Source organism: Streptopelia decaocto, assembly GCF_964273445.1.
Source record: "Streptopelia decaocto genome assembly, chromosome: 3".
In the NCBI taxonomy this organism is placed as follows: Eukaryota; Metazoa; Chordata; class Aves; order Columbiformes; family Columbidae; genus Streptopelia; species Streptopelia decaocto.
Genome location: NC_138656.1, coordinates 51,236,741 through 51,256,291, shown reverse-complemented (window position 1 = coordinate 51,256,291; position 19,551 = coordinate 51,236,741). Strand labels below are relative to the sequence as shown.

The 19,551-nt window shown below is 37.6% G+C and overlaps 1 protein-coding gene across 5 annotated transcripts in view; it reads right to left on the bottom strand.

Moving 5' to 3' along the window:
* Positions 1 to 19,551, bottom strand: part of UTRN (utrophin) — a 369,822-nt gene that overhangs the window by 198,484 nt on the left and 151,787 nt on the right. For all 5 annotated transcript variants that reach the window (XM_082049170.1, XM_082049169.1, XM_082049171.1 and 2 more), the window contains 4 exons: positions 18,941 to 19,058; positions 15,367 to 15,572; positions 13,711 to 13,865; positions 8,331 to 8,520 (listed from right to left, as the gene is read on the bottom strand). In XM_082049170.1, the coding sequence (XP_081905296.1) occupies positions 8,331 to 8,520; positions 13,711 to 13,865; positions 15,367 to 15,572; positions 18,941 to 19,058 (669 nt within the window). The remainder of the gene's footprint in view (positions 1 to 8,330; positions 8,521 to 13,710; positions 13,866 to 15,366; positions 15,573 to 18,940; positions 19,059 to 19,551) is intronic.

Here is a 19,551-nt window from a genome sequence, read left to right as displayed (position 1 = left end):
AATAAAAATTTCTAAAAAATAAATAAATCAATGAGAGATAATTGCATTTTAATCTATGAATTCATAAGAAAAGAAAGAACCACAAGATACATGTTTCTGACACACCATTTCTCTTCACAGCTGAGGAACTCAGGAACTCACCTAAATTACCATGTACCACTTTAAGAGTGAAGTCTCCTGTTGTATCAGGTTTGAGGTTTCAAATATTTTATACGAAGGGGGTTGATAATTTCTTTATTTTTAAAGAAGGTTCTTCTCAAGAAGTCATCACAAGATAAATGAGTAAATATTCTCTCAGCTAGTAGCTATGTTCCTCAGTCTGTCCTCCAGTGGATGAATGCTCCAGTCCCTGAATACCAGCAATGTTTTTCAAAAATGCCACAGTCAAGCTCCACAAGTAGGATACATATTTTAAGATAATCAATTACTGCCTGAGAGAGACACACCATTCATTCACTTTTGTCAAGGAAGTTAGAGAATCCTTCCCAATTTTCTACTTCATTTTTGTAAGTAATATTGTAATTCTGTTCTCTCAGAAGAGATCTATTGATTTGTACCTTACCACGATTTTTGATGTTCCCAATAAAAAAATCTAAATTCATTCTCGTCTGAGCTAGTTGATTATACCTAATAGAAACCATTCTTTAAGGAAGAATCACATATTAACAAGAACACAGAGCATATGACAAGCCCCTACAAAGCATTTTTCTGGTTGTTTACTTTGAGTATCAAAACATCCCTGAAGAGTTACAAAACAAAGCTGCTAACAACAATAAAGCAAAACTTACTACACCTTGTCCTGACAACACCATGTGAAGTGTACACATTTTGCCCTGGTACACCAGTAACTTCAGTGTAAAAGAACCAAACAATATTAGTGAGAAGTTACATCTGGCAAAACTCACTGTGGTACGAAGGAATTAGTGAAAGAAAAAGAAGCAAAAGAGCAAATATCCTGAAGCTTGGATTTTTGGATTTTCTGGTTTTCAACAACACTGCAATATGTCACTGATATGTTTATTTTTGTTTGTGCTTTTAAGAATTTTACAAAATGAAGATTATGAATGCTGAGCGTTACTATTACATGAAGCTGTTCATAAGAGGAACAATTATGACTTTCCCCAGTACAGTTCAATAATAAAACATTGTTTAGTCTTTTATAAACAGTGCAATTTAAACCAGACAAACACTAGCTTCAAATATTTGTCTTATGTATTTCATTGGCACTTTTACAATATTTATTTCCTTAGCATTCTGTTATGCTTCAGAGGACACCTCACATAAAACATTTAGATTCTAGTTCATGAAGCAACTATCCTGTACACAATGCAATAATTCTATGTAGTAAACAACTTCTCTTCGACAGAACCAAACTGTATTGATGTATCCCCAGAGATCACAAGACATGTACAAACTTGTGAAATTCCAAAGAGGACTACAAGAAATCCTTCTTGACATGCTCTCATAGTTGCTTTTAATTTGTAATTTCCATACCATTTTCTCATCTAAGTATTAACATTTCCATCACCAGACTCTCATATATCATTGCCTTACATTGACACCTGCTGGAAGTGACTGGGATTGTAAACTATCCCTTTTTCCCTCAGTCAGTGTTTGATTTAACTCTGAGGGCAGACCAACAATTCTTTCAGTAAACTAAGCACAGACATCTGAAAAAAATAAGCCACATGACTTTTTAACAAACAGAAAAACAGACAGTGTGTAATTTTAACCTACACAAAAATTCCCAAGGCTATCACTGCACGGATTCTCAATCAGAAAATGTATTTTAATAACAGACTTTGAGAAGATTTTTTTTACTACCCCTTGGGTAGAGTTAAACTCAATAAATTAAGTATCCAACCTTTTACTAGGCTCTCAGGCTAATTGGCAAATGATTATTGCTGCAAGAGTCACTGAATAGTTCTTGTTTGACAAACATTGTTACAAACAAGCTTATACACAAAAATGTGACTGGATAGGTTTTAAAGCACTTCTAATTTCCTAGTGCTAGTGGAAAGACAATTAAAAATTGTGTCTGTAATGAAAATGATTTGCCTTAATCAAAAGCATAGAACTAATATAGACAAGAATAACTGAGGTATGCATGTTAAAATAGCTTGCATATACACAAACTACTGTCTAACATTCTTCATAATGAAGATACACCTCTTAGTATAGCTTTGTAAACAGAAGCACACCAAAGACCCATTTAAAAACAATGTGATTTTCCCTGTATGCCAGAACTTCCCCTACAAGCTTCACTGTTAGGAACCAGATACTGCATTATACCCTTTTCTTACTTCCAAACTCTGCTGTAGAGGTGGGATCTCTTTTACTTGATGTCATTTTTTGTATTTCTCATAATAGAAAACACATTTCAGATTGAGGCAAGTGTGATGAGTTACAGTTATCGTCAGAACCAGACGTGGTCATGCACTTTGCATGCAAAACTCAGACAATTTCACCAAAACACACAGGCAGTTTTAAAGTATCATGAGCAACAAGAATAAAGAAAAGCAAGTTCCAAGGCATCCAAATAGAATTTCTATGTGGTTATGTCAGTATACAGTTGAAGACCTCTCCAATGCTATATTTTTCCAAAGTTGCAAAGCAGGATCCTTACATTAATGTCCAATAATACAACACAGTATAACCATCCCACACGGGCACCAACATTGCAGCAGTATTGACTTGTGGACTTTATAGACCAGATCAAGATATATATATATATATATATATATATATATAAATTTGGTGAGTGATCTTAAAAATTATTTTTATTAGGTAGCTTAGATCATTACCCCAGTATTAAAGTTCTGAACTACCGAATCTGTCCAAAAGAAAAGAAGTAAACAGAGTCTCAGTGGAAACAGAAATAGTGAGAATAGTGAGCCACCAAAACAGATAACAACAAAAATATCAATATGAGTGTTAGTCTGTATCAACATGCTTTTCCTCCAACTTTTCCTTATTTCTTATCTCTGAGAGAAATCTATAAATACAGGCAGATGAAGTCAAAATTCATGGCTGTGTATTAGTTTGCTGAACTCATTCCTAATTAAAAGTTTCATAAAGCTCAAAAGCATTGGGCATGGAAGAACTCAGTTATTCTACGTAATGGGTACCCAGGAGTTAAAGTACTGCATTTGCCAAGAATTAACCAACTCCTTTGGAAAATGAAATGTGGGAGTATTTTACAAAAGATCATTGAACAGTAACAGTTTCTTTCCAGATACTTTAATGGTAGGTAAGGGAACACTTTTAAAAAAATTGTATCACTCTGACAAGCATGGGGTGATTTGTTTGTTTGGGTTTTTTTTTTTAATGCATTCTTTAAAAAAACATGCACATGAGAGTATGACAGGCTTTAAAAACACACTATATAGCCTATATACTTTTGACACGCATCCCATTCTCACTTTCTTTTCTTTTTATCTCAGAAAGACAACAGAGTTAGCATTAGACACTCAAGATTTAGGGATTATATTTCTTACCTTACAAAGCTTCTGGTAACGGGGAGAAGAAACCGCCATTCTCTGTAAACGATGCAACAACACCACAACTTTCTGCAGAGACGTTCTCACCACAGCCATCATTTTAAGTTTGCCACACTTCTGAAGACACCTCAGAATTTGCATTATAAACGAACAGCAACTATCATTTCCTCTCAGTCACTGGACAATGATTTGCCAGCTTTCTGAGCATGCTCTCTTCCAGGACTGCTTTTGCCAGCCACAGGCTTTATATGTTTCAAAGGCAGAGGAGGTTGATACAGCATAAGTTTCTCTCCCAGAATAACCCCACAAAACAAACGCAAAAAAAAAAAAAAAAAAGCCTTCACAGATTCTTCTAACCTCTACTGCTCAGCTCTGCTTGTGCAGAGGGTGAATTAAGTTGTTGAGCAGCTGAGCGTCTGCCACCGTTCAGGAGTGCATTAAATAGCCAAGAAAGGTTATTAATTTAAGCCTGAAAGCTGCAGGAACAAAAAAGGAATTCCTTCAGGAAGACGGCTCCAGTGTATCACAACAGTTTATCTCCCCCAGTAGCTGCTTCCTATCGGCAGAATGAGCATTTGCTCCCTCACTCTGGGAAAGGATGCTCTCGCTCTCCGACTGAACGCAGCTCTGGCAGAGCTGTAGAGTGAGTGAATAACAGACTGTGCTAGAGATCTTGAGAGAGGAGCAAAGGGATACCTGCCCTAATTATATCAAGCATACGCTAAAGACTAATAAATCACACAGGCGCTGCTTAAAACCAGATTACCCAACACAAAAGGAAAAACTGTAGGGGGTAAACCCCTCTTCTATGAAAACTCTCTTAAAGCTAATTTAGTCAAAGGGATCTCAAAGGATTCTCACTTGCACCAGAAAGTAGGAATGTTTTTCAGGAGCTGTTTCCAACTAAAATATTTTTCTGAATGACTTATTAGGACAAAAACGAACACGGTTTTGACGAACTAAAAGCATACAGTTGTGCCATCACCCTTTTTTCTAGCCATCCTGGAATCCAACAAGATGACATCATTTTGACTTTTTTTCCCATGACAAAGCGGAATTAAGCCATCTAAGTATGGCACTAGCATGCCCAAGAGTACAGAAGTGTTGCCAACAGCAAGGCACTCCCAATGCAGTACAGCTATTTATTACTTCCCAAGGTGCTATCATGAACCTACTTAAACATCTATTGAGGGGTTGCTGTAGCAAATGCTCAGGTAGGATATTATCAACACAGTAGATGGCAGACACCATTACAATTAACTATTATTTAGTGTGCATATTGCCACGTGAGCAGGTACATACACATTTCAAGCACATCCAACAGCGCACTATAGAGGCATCAACTACAGAGTTCATATGATCCTAGATAATGCATAGTTTAGATTCCATTAATTATACAGTGGTTTCCCACTTCTCATGCACTTTCCATCCAAGGTGATGAATGCCAAGTGCAGGCTGAAGATACAGGACATTTGAAAACTCTTCTCATTCAAAACTCATTCAATTCTGCCAGCACCACCTTTTCATCCTTATTTTTAGAATTGAATCAGTATTTCTACCAGTCCACAGGCAAACCCCTTTTATCTGTGGTCTGTTTTGTTCCTGATCTGTCCAGCACCAATGACAACATCATTTTTAGGAAACAGAGCCTTCATTCTGTTGTGTATATAGAAATCCTCTCCACCTTGCCAGACTCGCCCTTTTTTCATCATCTCCACCGCTTATTTGAACCACTCCCCTGTACTCCATTTCTCCTGGCTTATATCTTTTGAGGTCCCTTCCGATCCCTTACACCTGCCACTTTCTTTCAGTTCTGCTTTTTTGCTTCCAGCTAATATACATGTCTGAATCAAGCCATGAGATAAATAAGCAGCCAACCACTAGTCACATTGATTTTAATTTACAATAAAACAAGACCTCCCAATTATTTTTAACACCTTTACATCTGTAGGCACAGGACTTCACACACATTGACCCAGTATTACTTCTTACTGTTTCCTTGTTCATTTTCTGCATCCTGTTTCAAATTAGATTTTAACCTCTTTTGGGTGACTGCTAAAAATTTTGCAACACAGATTGGAATGTTTTGGCACAAACCTGAAAGGAAAGTCTTCTGCAAAATTTAGATACTAAGAGAATGAATTAGAAAGACTGGTGCTATAATTGTGAATTTCCTCCTTTTCAAAAAGAAATCATTTCCACACTCAGAGTTTTCATTATTTGCACAGTACTGTTGCTAGCCTCAGATGTCACAACAGAAACCAAAACAAGGCTTTAATGGTGTCCAGATCACTGGTTCCACTGTAGAGCGACTTGAGCTGCAGCCAGACAAGTTAGCCCCAAAGTGCAACAGAGGCTAGTCCTCCCATGCACATGTACAGATGCCACTTTAAGAGATGAGCCTATTTAAAAAATGCATGACATATAACAACAACAACATAAAAACATCATGTCCATGTTCAGCACATATTTCACCTAGAATTTATCACATCTTCAACTCATAGTAAAGTCTTACTCGATGCACAGGCCTTGGGGGTAGAAGCATCTTCACACAGAGCAGAAAAAAGCCACGAGCCCTGCATTCCTTTTACAACCATTTAGCAAAAATACTTCTTCACGCATTTAACAAAGCACAGAGTGGAGAACATTGTTATTTTATACAATTCAGCAGTGGAAGAATAGGAAATTGCCTTTGTTTAATCAGATATTAAGCTTAAGAACTTGCAATGGCTTGATTTTTTAAGGTACAGTAAGGTGTTAGAGCTTAATTTTTTTTTTTTTTTCAAAAGTTCATTACAACAAATATTTGAAAACAGAAACATTGGTTTTGTAGTGTTTAGCAGTATCATAACATGAATGTTTTCAGTTATATTTAAAGTGAGACTGAAAGGTGGTAGAGGAAAAATTCATTTTGGAAGCCATTACACTATGACGGCCTTTGACATGCTCTACTTCCTTTGGTAGCTGAAAAAATCTCACAGTATTATGTAAAATCACAGGTAAGTTAAGCGATTATGCTTCATGTGCACAGTGCATAGAAGCATACAATCACAGAAAAAGATGGAGAATATCAGGTAACAGGATGCTGAACAAGGGCAGGCCATGCCCAAGCACCTGCATCTGCATTCTCAGTGGCTGCAAGCCAGGACAACAGGTGTAGTCAAGAACTGGTTATAGACCTTCTCCACACAGCTGGCAGTCTTGTCCACAATACGACACAACTCTGGCAATTTTAACCAGACTGCAACAGGATGAAGAAGGGTGAACAATCTTCCACTTCACAGCTGCATAGAGCCAACAAGCGAAGTGTGAAATAACAGCTTAATCTTGGTATGATTGACTACATATAAAGCAAGGTAATGCAGAAATAAGTCTATTTACACACAGCACTGCCTCATGCTGCCAGCTTCCCGCAGCCTCCTTTTAGCTCTTCCACCTACACTATATTACTTGTTTGGGTTTTTTTCCCAACAGAAAGTATAATATTAACTTCTAGGTAGTACCATTACAGACTACTCTCAGCATTTCACAAAGAGCCACATCTCTACAGATGAGTTGCCTGACTGACCAGAATCATATTAACATTGGTAAGTGACATGTCTTCTTTAACAGACACAAGCTTCCACAATATATTGTTATCTTCCTAATGATTAAAGCAAGCAGCTTGCTATCAGATACTTTAAAACTGTCTTGTTTCATTTAAATTCAATGTTCAGATTAACAGCACTGCTGAAAGCAGCACTTTTTTCATTATAAGCCTTTCAAGCCCCATGAACTTAGACCACAGACAACATTCCCAAACCAGAGTGAACAATTTAATAACTGAACTGCCTGCCTGGTTCTGTGCGTATCAAAATTACAGTGCTAAATGAGGCAACTGAGGGAAAAAAAATATTAAAATATTCAGTAGAAAGATGACACATGAACAGCGTTCACATCAGGTAAACAGGACAAAGGAAATTCATATATCATAGAAACATAAACCCTTTTAGCCAGTGATTTCAATGTTTAGCTGCCAAAGATCGAAATATATTAGTTTTCAAAAGAGGTCTTGGGTCTCCCCATCCTTTCCTCCTGTTTTCCCTCAATACCCTGCACCCTTAAGGCAGACTGAACCCTGCTCTTCTCTGTCCCTCCCACCTCCCCAGAGGAGATGCGTGGGATATGCAAAGGCAGGAACAGGCAGACAATGTTGTATTCAGCTTTTTAGACATAGAAAAAGGATCTTACTTCTAGATTTTAGACAAGCTAAGGTGTCCACATATTAAAAAGGACCGTAAGTGACGACAGTTAGTCTCGTCAGTTACTTCTCAGGTTTCCAGTGTGTGGCCTACACAGGAAGGCAGTCCTCCCATGGGCAGCAGGAAAGTGAGAAGAGGTGATCCAAGTGTGACAACTTCTTGGATTGCTGGAAAAGTAGTAGGAAGGCAGCAGGCAGGGATAGGAGACAGTGCAGTCCAGGATGGTTTTACTTTGAGACAAGTAGATTAAATTGTTTGGTTGGACAATCACGCAACAGGACTTGGTTTAATCAACCATACACTTCCTGAACATGGTCACCCTGCAAGGTTTAATATACTTCCTGAATATGATCACCCTCCAAGGACATTTAAGAGCCCTCAGTGCTACAGATGTCCACAAAATATGTATTTCAAACCTTAGGAGAAAAAAAAAAATCTGCTTCCTTCACATACTTGACTTCTAAAATACTGTTTTTCAAACACCTTCCAATAAGGCTGCTCGTTTCCTCTCTCTAGTAGATAGCTTTGCTTTACAACATTTGCCATTGAGAAGAAGGATGAACAACAGTACTATTATCTAGTTTCTCACCTGCATCTGTTTCCTGAGTTCCCTTATGCAGACATTGTCCTGAGCAGTGTTCTCACGTTGGGATGCATCTGCTAGAACATTAACTGTCGTTTCTGCTTCTTGAAGCCACTTGATGAAGCTCTCCAGATCCTTGTGTGAGGCCTGCACTGTCTTCAGCTCTGTCTCCAAGAAATTCTGCCTATCAACAGCTCTGAAAAGAAGACAAGTGTCAGAATACTACCACATCACATGCGTCGTAACAAAACCACTAAAAGGAGATCCAAAAGTTGTCTCTATTAAGAAACTATACATCTGTCACAGTTTGTTTTATCATTATTAACATCACTGTTTCTCAGGTTATTATATCCATAGCTACCTACAGATGTTCTGAACTGGTTATATATGTCACAACACTTTTTAAAAAGTCATATAGAAAAAAATAAATTATTAATTAAAAACTTAACTTTTCTTTTTTGAGTGGTACCATCACAGACTTATGGCACCCTAAATGGTAGAAGTGTTATTCCCATGTGTGAAAAGTGTGAATGCTTTTCCTCATCAACAAAAATTATACAGAGTAGAAACACTGAGGGCTTGGGGGATTTTTTTGGTCCTCTTTTACAGTGAACAGAAACATTTCCCTAAATTTGTAAGAGTTAAAGTGCTGAGAGATGAAAAGTCAAACACCTGGTTCCCTCTGCTAAAATACAAGACTTTTGACACTATCACTCAAACACACAGAATATACACTGCCATCATAACAGTCTAGACATGCTTATCATGCTTAAATCTAGAAATGACTGGCATAACATTGTTCAAATTTTCAATCAGTCCAAAAGATTGCGGGCTGGTACAAACACAAAAAAGTGTTTGCTTTTTGTTTTAAGGGGAATTTTACAATGTGAGGAACTCATTTAAAACCTTTGGATTATACTGTTGGTAAGCAACTTAGAAAAATTTCCTCAGAGAAAGGACCACATTATGCTTCTGCATAACAGAACTGTTTCCTTTTCATTGAAATGAAACTCAGATGGGAAACTGTTACAGTCAGCAATTGTAAAAGCTTTGATTAACAATGTTAATTAAAGCACGACAAGCTAAATTTCACCCATTTGAGGCTGTTAATCTGCAATATCCCTTTTCCCCAAAACAGGAAGAAAGAAAGAAACGGTCTGTTCCACACCAGCACGCTGCACAGGGCCACTGTCTAGAATGCTGCTGATACGTAAGTAGGAAGTTCAATTTTATTCTCACATCAAGCACTAACCATATTGTGATATTTCTAAGGTTTTAAGGGTAAAGTAATATTTAATTGCAACTAAGACAAGGCCAAAACACTCAGCATTTGGTATTTCAACATGAATTGAACATGTTTTTCCAGAGAAGCTCAAACTTATGTGTCTTCCGCCTCCTATTCTGCTTAGGCTTTCTTTCTTCCTTGCCATGCTGTGGCAACTGTACTGCTCAGCAGTATGAGGAATCACCATGTTTAGAATCACAAATTTCAAAAGCAGTCAAAATTTTCTTTTTAGAAAAGAAGCCGCAGGTGTTCTGTACCATTCAAGACGACATTTCCAAGCCAGTATTCTGGTTTACTAGCACATCAGAAAAGACAGGTGCAAGGAGAAGCTGTTTTCCTTCAAGAGCAGTAAGAAAATCTCATGCAACCCCAATTTTGCTAGGCTTACATTCCTAAGCATTAGCGTAACCAACTGAATTTTCTACATCCTACTTGCAAAAAGACAGTGTTGCTACTCCCCTTCAGGAGCTTAGGTCTTACATCACTTGTTAATAATTGCTTTATCTAAAATAAGAGTGTGTGAATCATTTCTGACTTCATGCTTGCCCAAGTTTTGGCTACGGGTAAATGACTAGCAAGGTATGAAGCTTTCATTCTTGCTTCTCATGTGAAGGCCTGCAATGCTTCACCCACTCTTAAGAAAAAAATCATAAATTGCATGCTATGGATTACAAATGGTTTGATAGATATTGCATATAAAAGATAACAAGCACCAGCTCAAAAATTAGATCACACCAAAGAACTGCAAGAAAAATGTAAAGTAAAAGCAGTTATGTGCCCTGATATCAAAACCCTCTCCCTCTGCAGGGATTTTCTTTGCTAGCAGGGGGTTAAGGCCAAAGGTGGAAGAACAGGAGTCACAACAGGAAGAACAGACTGGTAATAAAGGTGACCTTCAAAGAAAAAGAAAAGCCCCAAAGGATGAAACACTCTAAGTGACCCAGATCTCTAAGTCGAAGTACTGATGTACTAGACGGGAATTGAGACAATCTGAACTTTGTAGCTAATAACATTCATTGAAGAATGTAGTCTTCAGCATAAAGTTCTTATTTCTCAAACTTGCTGCTTGGTACAAATTAAAGGAAAGAATAAAATCCTATTACAGTCCCACTGCTGTCCTGATATTCTAATAAAAGCTGAAAATCATTCCTTTCACTAAATGCCTACTCCAGCATCATAAATCAACAGATTTACAATTAATGTTCTAAGATTACATGGGTTCTTCTAAAAGGACCTGTTCAGCAGTAGGGAACAACACTTTTACAGTGCAGACGCAAATACTTTAATTTCCTTCCAGTAAAAGCCAAAAATGTAAAATAGAAAATGATGGACATTTCTGTACTGCAGGTTAACAATGACCCCATACTATAAAGAGATGACTCAGATTTTCAAATTATTCTAATACAATTTGAACAGCCTTAAAAGACAGAGGGTCTTTGCAGGATGTAAGAATTAAATATAAGTAGAATCTGAAGAATCCTGTACAAATGCAGCTAACTTCATGTACCATGGTGACAGTGGAGGTCTAAGCAGATTCGATCAGCAAAGATGTGTCCAAAAAAATTGTAACTCTACTATTCAAGTTTTCATGGCACTGTTTCAGCTTTCTGTTCCACCCAATTATTTTCTCAGATTTGAACTAAAAATCTGCAATGCATACAAGTGCATGATCAAAAGAAACTCAGAAAATAACATCCAAGACAGTATAGACAGCAGTTCTAATCCATTACTGAGGTAGCAAAACCACACTGAATTACAACAGTTTCACCCTGAAGTATAAAAATAGAACATAAATAGCCACTGGGCAGAGTATCCAATTTACACAATGTCAAGCTGGGGAGCTTCAGTCTTTTAATGCCAACAGTTTTAAAATAAGCTCTTTAACTTTACATGCCATGGTTACAGTCTTCCTGGTAGTGTTCTTGGGTTATTCAGACCATGATTCTTCCACAACCTCCAAGCATGGGAACAAACTGGTATTTTAAAGCATTACACTATAAATACAGAACTGTGCTTGCAGAAGCCATAGGGCCACATGTGCTCCATGTACAACCCTTGCATATCCTGAGATGTGGCACACAGAGTAAGCCTTGCCACTAAAGATTCACTAGTATTTCCATTTATTGCATTTAAAAATTAAAACCTTCATTCCCTTTAAAAGGTGTTTTCACTGCACATTCTCCCCTTTTAATTCTACTCTGCTGCTCCACACTCTGGCTACTCACTGACTCTTGGAGTTCTCCTTTACATTCTGTCCCAGGCTAAAAGACAAAGCAGATACTCCTCTTCCTAGAGCTGCAGACTGCAAAACAGTAGCCCCACTGAGGGTTGTCCAGGAGCTTCAGTTATACACAACAGAACACAATTCCTAATTACTCCAGACTTCAGGCAGATCCAAAAATAATTAAGAGGCTTCCAGGCAGGAGCTCTTCTTCCTGTTCACCTGTCCTGAGTGGTGGGCAGTTTTATGACAGCTCGAGCTAAAATGCTGCCAAGTTTGAACGTGAATGAAACTACCACAGAGCTGCAGTATACTATTACTGCTAATCCAACAAGGAGCTGTTTCCCCTCACCCTCTAATTGCATCTTCAACCCCAGATGTCATCATGACATTTGGATGAAATTGTTTTGGAAAAATTATTAGTTTGAGGAAAGAAAGTATGATCTGATGGTAAAAACGCTCCTTAATCTTAAATCTGATGGTAAAAAAGCTCCCTGATCTTAGTGCGAACAAATGGTCAGGAAGGGCCATTTCAGGAGGTCACCTCATCACTATGACCTAATTCAGAAAAAATAAAAGTAAAAAGGAAGTTTTGTCATACGCCAAAGCCTTTCACAAAGTCTACTGGAAGTTCTCTGAAGAACCATGGAAAGGAGTTGTCCACATCACACAGAATAACTATGAAAGATTTTATTCACTTGAAAAACCCTATCTTATGTCTCGAAGCATTTAGAGATTAACAAACTTCTTTTCTCTCTCAGATGATCACACAAAATGAGTCATACAAAGTTTTGTCTGTTTTGTACTTCATCTCTCAATGGACATAACCAGGAAACCAGATGCCACATAAAAAGTACAAAATTACAGAAGAACCATTTTCCTTGAAAGAAGGATAAGACCACATTCTGCTCTGATTCCTTCGTTACTTACTTTCGCCACCAAAAAGTTCTCCTCCTCTCACTCCCCAGGACACAACATCAACTTCAAAGTTTTCATTACCTGGGATTTTTATTCCCTTAACTGACATCTCATTACAAAAGCAGTTGCCCTTTTTACATGCACATGTATGCACACATACATACAGAGTTAGGTTGTAATTTCCCCCACTCCCATATACACAGAATCAATTTTCTCTTCTGTCCCTCCAACCACAAAGCATATTGTCCTTTGAGCTGCAGGCACTGAGTCAGACACTATTCTGAATTTTAACTGTCTATCAAACACTAAAAATAATTTCTGCAGAGATTAGATTACTTTGCAGGAAAAAACATTATGCAGAGGGAAATAACATTTTTTCATTAAGACACATTTGCAAATACATTGTAATAGAGGATGACTATAACGTAAGTTTCAAGTAAGTCTTGCTTCCTGTAGCTCAAGTGCTAGCTAGATAGGAGTGGTAGAAGTGGTAGAAGCACCCCACTCAGGAACACGAAGCACAACCCCATTCAGGGAACGTTTCCATCAGATGAAAGGCCATGGTGGATTAATGCATTGGAAGAACAAGCTGCATACTTACAGCCTTATGAAAAGAAAGCACAGCAACAAACTACAAATACATGAAGCATACCAGCATCAGGGAACAGGAGAGGAACTGTTCAAAGACACTTAGAGAATAATAGCCACAGGCAAAGCTGAGACCAAACATTAGAGATCAGACTAATTTGTTTTTTTACTTAAAAAAACCCACCACACAAATGGGAAGTCATCCGGAAGCCTTCCATGGTGCACTGTGGAAATTTCCATCATCAAAATTCAAAACAACTTCACTGTAATTGAGTAACTATCCACAGTAATCCTAAATGCTGCAGTAAAACAGTCAGAGACTGCAGAACGTGTCTACATAGGATACAAGTTTAAGACAAACAGCTTATAATTACCTTTGGTTCAGATTAAGCCAACAAGTGTTCATTTGGTCAGTGGTTTCCTTCACTCTCCTTGTGTCATCATCACGATACTCTCGAAGAAGTTTATTAGACAGATCATTGAATGCAGCTACCGTGATGTCACCTCTATGCAAATCCTGTACTAACAGCTGAAAAGGAATACCAGAATGAGACAGAGTAAAATAAAAATCAGAATATTTTTCACACTATGCATTTTATACTACAACACCCTCATTCTTCCACTTTTTAATAAAAAATATGCATATTTTTAATCTGGAAGAAAAATCTTAAAAATAAAATCTACAGACATTAAGTGTCCTGACAATGAACCAATCAAAACACAAATAGATTAGGAAAAATTATATTCACCAGAACCGCCAACAGTTAGAAAAATCATCTTGTGTTTTACTGGCAAGAGAAGTAAAAACACTTCAATATTTTTAATAGCATGAATAAGTTCAAATTATGATAATAGTAACATAGGCAGCAGCTAAAAGTAGCATAAACGAAGTGTGCCGCATGAGAATTTAATTTCAGTTTTGTGGATTTTTTTTTTTTGTTTTTAAACAAAGAAAATCCATTAGATGTGTTTGTTTATTGTGTCAGGATATTCATAAGGTTCCATGACTTTACAGAATCCTGAACTTTCCAGATGAAAAAAATATATTTGCATATATATATATATGTCCAGTTTTATCTTACATTCTCTCTACTATATGTTTAGGCACAGGCCTACTTTCACTTAAGAAAGCAAAGCAGACCTAATAGTCCATTTATAATCCTCTGCTCATGTAGAGAGAGAGACGATGAGAAGCACACAACTTTACTGTTCACTGAAATAGCTACGGATAAGTGAGGATTTCTCACAATCATACTCTCTGCTTCGTTGTGCACTGAGCTGCGCCATACATTGTCCCTTCATGAATATATATGTGTGTGTGTATATATATATTTGTGTACATACATGTGTATATACACACACACACTTTAAAAAAAAAAAAAAGCCCTCTTCTAAATCTTGCCTTTCTCATTGATTTGTCTCTTTAGTTCTCATCCTCTGCCACCTACAGCCTGCCCTTTTGCTGACAGCCATCAGGACAATGAACATCAGACTTATTGATTTATCACAGAAGGTTTGCTGTGATACGAAAAGCAGTGAAGAAGTGAAGATTGCATGGAATTGGGAAAAGAAAGAAAAAAAAAAAAGTGTTGAATATGCCTGGCATCCATCAGAAGTGAAATTCAAGATAATTTTAAATAACCTAGTCCAGTCCTGGATTTACTAAACTACTGTTAATAGGCTTCAGTGAAGTAATACATGCTACATTCTGTGGCTGTGTGATTAAACTTTTATTGGTCTGAGTTTCAAGCTTTTTGCATAATATCATTTATTTGATGCAACATTGTACTTATTTCAACCACACTTATAAAATGGCACACATGCCACCTGTTTCCCTCCGAGAAAGTGAGTCTCAGGAAGTCTGATATACAAAATAGAGACAATTTAGAATCCATCATGCCCCAAAAGAGACAGAATTGTCACATCAGTCCTATAACTAAACCGTATATTCACACATCAATTGAATCCACTGGCATTGCATAGACTAAGGAGTCTGGTAGGGGAAAAAAAAATAGCATAGGTGGTCTTACTTTGTTGTCTGAGATCTGTTTGGCAAGCGCCTCTCTCGGGGCCTGCAGGAGCATCCGCAGGCGGATCTCACACTGCTCCATGAGGCGCTCCATTTCTTGCCTCTGCTCGTCCCACCACAGGCTGTCTGCCAGCATGTGCTTCAGCTGCTGCTGCCGCAGCTCCACGCTGTGCTGTGTGCTGTCCCACTGGTTCTTCACCTTCTCCACTGGGGACAACAATGCAGAATGTGAAAAACCCGAGGCAACAAACAAGTAGCCAGAACTATCACTTAATTCTCAGGACAAGAGAAAAAGACTACTCAAATAGAGTAGTTTCCATATTCAGTATTTTATTTCCCGTTGTATTTCACACAATCACACTAGCAAATGAAAAATGCAGGTGTTTGGCTACCTCTTCTTTAAGCAGGTCATCATACAGGTAACAACTATTGTTTCTGGAGTTTTTCAAGGGCATTATTTTACTTTTTAAGTACGCACATGTGGGAGGCAAATCTACCACAGCTGCACTGCAGAAATATGCCACCAGAAGGGCTCCAAGGAGCACAGTTTTTGGGTGATGGCTATACCAGCAAGTCATCTTTGTGCATCTGCAACTTAAACCAGTACATATAAACAAATGAATAAATACATACTGTTTAGATCTGGATAGCTTATACAAAGTGAACTAGGCTTTCCAGACCACTGTGTGTTGAAGGCAGCCTAGTGGTACGAGCACTACAATTTTGGCCAAGGTAGAAACACTCCAGTAACAGCCTACTTTGTCACTTTCATTCCAACACAGGTTTCTACAGGCTTGTGTAGGTTACACAGCAGAACAGGGCAGTTATTGATCACATCCCATTTACTACAAGCATCCTGTTCCTCACTCAATAAATGCTGTTACGTTAGATGATCGACAAACAGGCTTTAACCTTTAATAAACAAAGGGTGAAAAAGACAACATGACAAGAGCCCAGGACAAAAAAAAAAAACTGAATCAAGGAAAGCAGTAAGTCTGCCTCCAGAAAGAAATCAATAATATCGTACCTTTTTCGTAATACTTACAGACCATTTTAAAAAAGCATATACTTAAAAGTCTATAGAGGTGGAAACAGGTTTCCCTATCACCAGTCATGACAGTTATTAGGGACACATTATATGACTAGAACAACTAAAGAATAAAAAAGCAAATGTAGAAAAGCAAAACGCAACAAAAAGAACCCAGCTAGATTTCTCGAGTATTTCTGTACTCTGAGCAGCAACAAGTTGGCAGTCTTCACCACATCCCATATATTTATCTTACCAGTAAGTACGCAATCTTATTAGAAAACTAACATACTTGATAGTCAGTTCACTTCCACAAATTAAAAATCCCAAAGGCTGTACTTTAGCCAAACCCACTTAAGCCAACTTGACCCTTTGCTTTTTTTTTTTTTTTTTTTTTAATATTTTTTAAGTTTTATAATTATACATAGCCATTATACTTGATCTGCTTGGGAAGATCTCTTAACTTTAACTTCAATACATTCATCAATATTCTGTTTAGTGTCACAAAGCTCTCAAAGACTGTGACAGCAAAGCTCGCCTGTCAGAATAACTGTATTACTGGGGGACATACCCAATAAATCTGTGCCAAGTAAATTCACCAATTTCAATCCAAGGGAAATTTCTGGATTAATTTTCAGGCATGACATAGGCCATGCTGAAAGAGAACTTAGAAGAAAGCTTCAGTACCCCAACGGCAAATAATAATATGGGAGTTTATTAAAAAAAAAAAAAGTTCCTATATTGTATAAAGAGTATGTTCAAAGGAAAACAGCAGCTGCTGGGAGAGATCAGTGGTTTCACCCAAAACAAAACCAGCAGGAGTGAAAAAAGTCTATAACCCTTTGTGCTGGCTAATGAACTGCAGAGAAAAACCTCTTAAGTGTTTAGGTTCTCCCTACAAAGCTGGAAGGAGAAAATATCCCTGAGAAACAGCTGCCTACAAGAACAACTTGGTTGAAATTGACAGGTATTTGATTTTTACATAGCAGTACTATCATTATAGAAAGAATATTTCTTTATATATTTTTCCCTGTTAATGGCCAGGTTAACCTTATTCTCCACATTACTGACATATTTCCCCTTTTCAGTCTTCAGCAAAACAGGACAGAAAAACAGGGAAACTCTTGGTAGCCTCAGCATTGAGCAGGTTTAAAAGGTAGGTTCCTAGAAAAAGTCAGGGGCAGCAGTATGATATCAAAGGCAGAAAGACTGGAAAGAATTCTTGATGAGACTGTGTTTTTAATTGCCTATGTCCATGTACTAAATGGGAGGGAAGTTGCAGGGAAGGAAGCTTTTCTCTGTTTCTGTGCTCCTAGCTATTTGAGTAATTAGGTTTCAACTAACAACATACAGCAGCTTCACAGAAGTCTGTAGGACATTCAGTATATTCCCCTTAGTCTTTAAACACAAGGTTCATAAAGCAGCCCTGAACTTTACTTTTCTTCAAAGAGCAAACTTTTCTTTACAAATGTCAGTAGCAACAAAACCTTCAGGTTTTTTCATGTTTCATGACAGGTAGCAAAATCTTCACACACAGCTGGGGTATCTACAGGAAGCTTCGTCCACAGCAACATAGGCAGCTTCTCTGTTCCCACCTTGGATGGACATGACTATAGGGAAACTCAAATTTTCACCACACAGTGTCTTTATTCCTTGTTCACCTTTTTTGAAAAATCAAGGATGTTTTGTGACTGATCTCCCCTTGTTGACTGACTCCCATGGACTACATAGTTAGCATCCTGCCCCAAATTTCCACCCAACACCTAGTTCTGAGTGTCTGAAAAACTCAAGCCCTACAAGTTGCTTTAGCTTCTTTGGATTTTACTCCCCCCCCTACCAATCCATAGCTCCTGTGAACCTTAGGGAACAGGTGCCATCTCATCAGATCCTTCAACATACCTGCAGGCTTTCTGTCTGACCCCATTATTATCTCCAGCAAGTCTTAAGGACACCAAGGAGCTTCACATAGATGCAATAAAGGAAAACTACATTGCAGGGGAGAACATAAGGAAACATATCTTTCTGTTCTTACTTCTAACTGTGATACTTCCCACTGCAGGCATTTTCTAATCTTAGCAACCAGCAAAGGCGTGTCAATCGTATGTTTCTTTCCTTAAGTATCAGTAAAGAAATAGTGTGGACCTTTAAACTGGAAACCCAGTTTTCAAGTACATATCAGTGACTTAAAAGCCCTGCTAACTCTCAGTCAATGATTTCAAAAATACATACACAATGCTATTGACCCAAGTCGATACATTCATGCCTGTCACTAAGTGTCCAGTGTATCATAGCTCAATAAAAATAAATTATTAGTTCCTTTTATCCACAACTAAAAAATCCTCATCCATGTGTCTGTGGCTGTCAAGCAACTCAAATTCTTCATGACATACTTTGAAATCCCAACAAAAATATTTACCTTAGTACTTGTTTGTTCAAAGAAGGCAACTTCAGCTAGGCTCAAAATCAAGAGTTTAAGATGAAGATGTGAGGATTTTTTTTTTACTGGCATGGAAACACTGTATTTTAAACACAGAATAGAAAAACTTACATTTTTCTGTGATCACTGTCCTAATGTCTGAACTGGAAGTTTTATTTTTCAAATTCTGAGCCAAGGTAAAAACAGAATCAAGTTGAGGGTGCCGCTGGTCCAAATCTGCCTTCGTTATCTGTTGAGAATTAGGACATTATTTTTAAGTTCAAAAAGCAGAATTTAGTTAACATCATCTGTATTATTTGTAGATAAAACAAAACATGTGTGTGTCACCACATGCAGATGGCTGTTTTCATCATTATGGAGACCCTCAAATTGCCACAGTATTATGGCACTGCTTTTAAAACAAAATATTCTGAATTACAGTTACTGAAAATTCAGAGGTGAAGGTTAACCTGTACAAGCTACACAGTTACCACAGTTGTTGCACAATATTTTCCAATATCTATTTTTCACTCTCCTGTAACTTATTTTCCTCTTACTAAGCTCTGATCATTTGGGGGAGAGGGAAGGGGGCGAGGAAGTAGAGAGAGAAATATAGAAGGAAAAGAACAAAGAGGAACAATCAGACCATAAGTTATATAATAAACATAGTTATTTCACTATGCAATGTACCAGAAGCTCATATTACAACTATTATACAGTAAAAATGAAGTGTTACCAAAGTT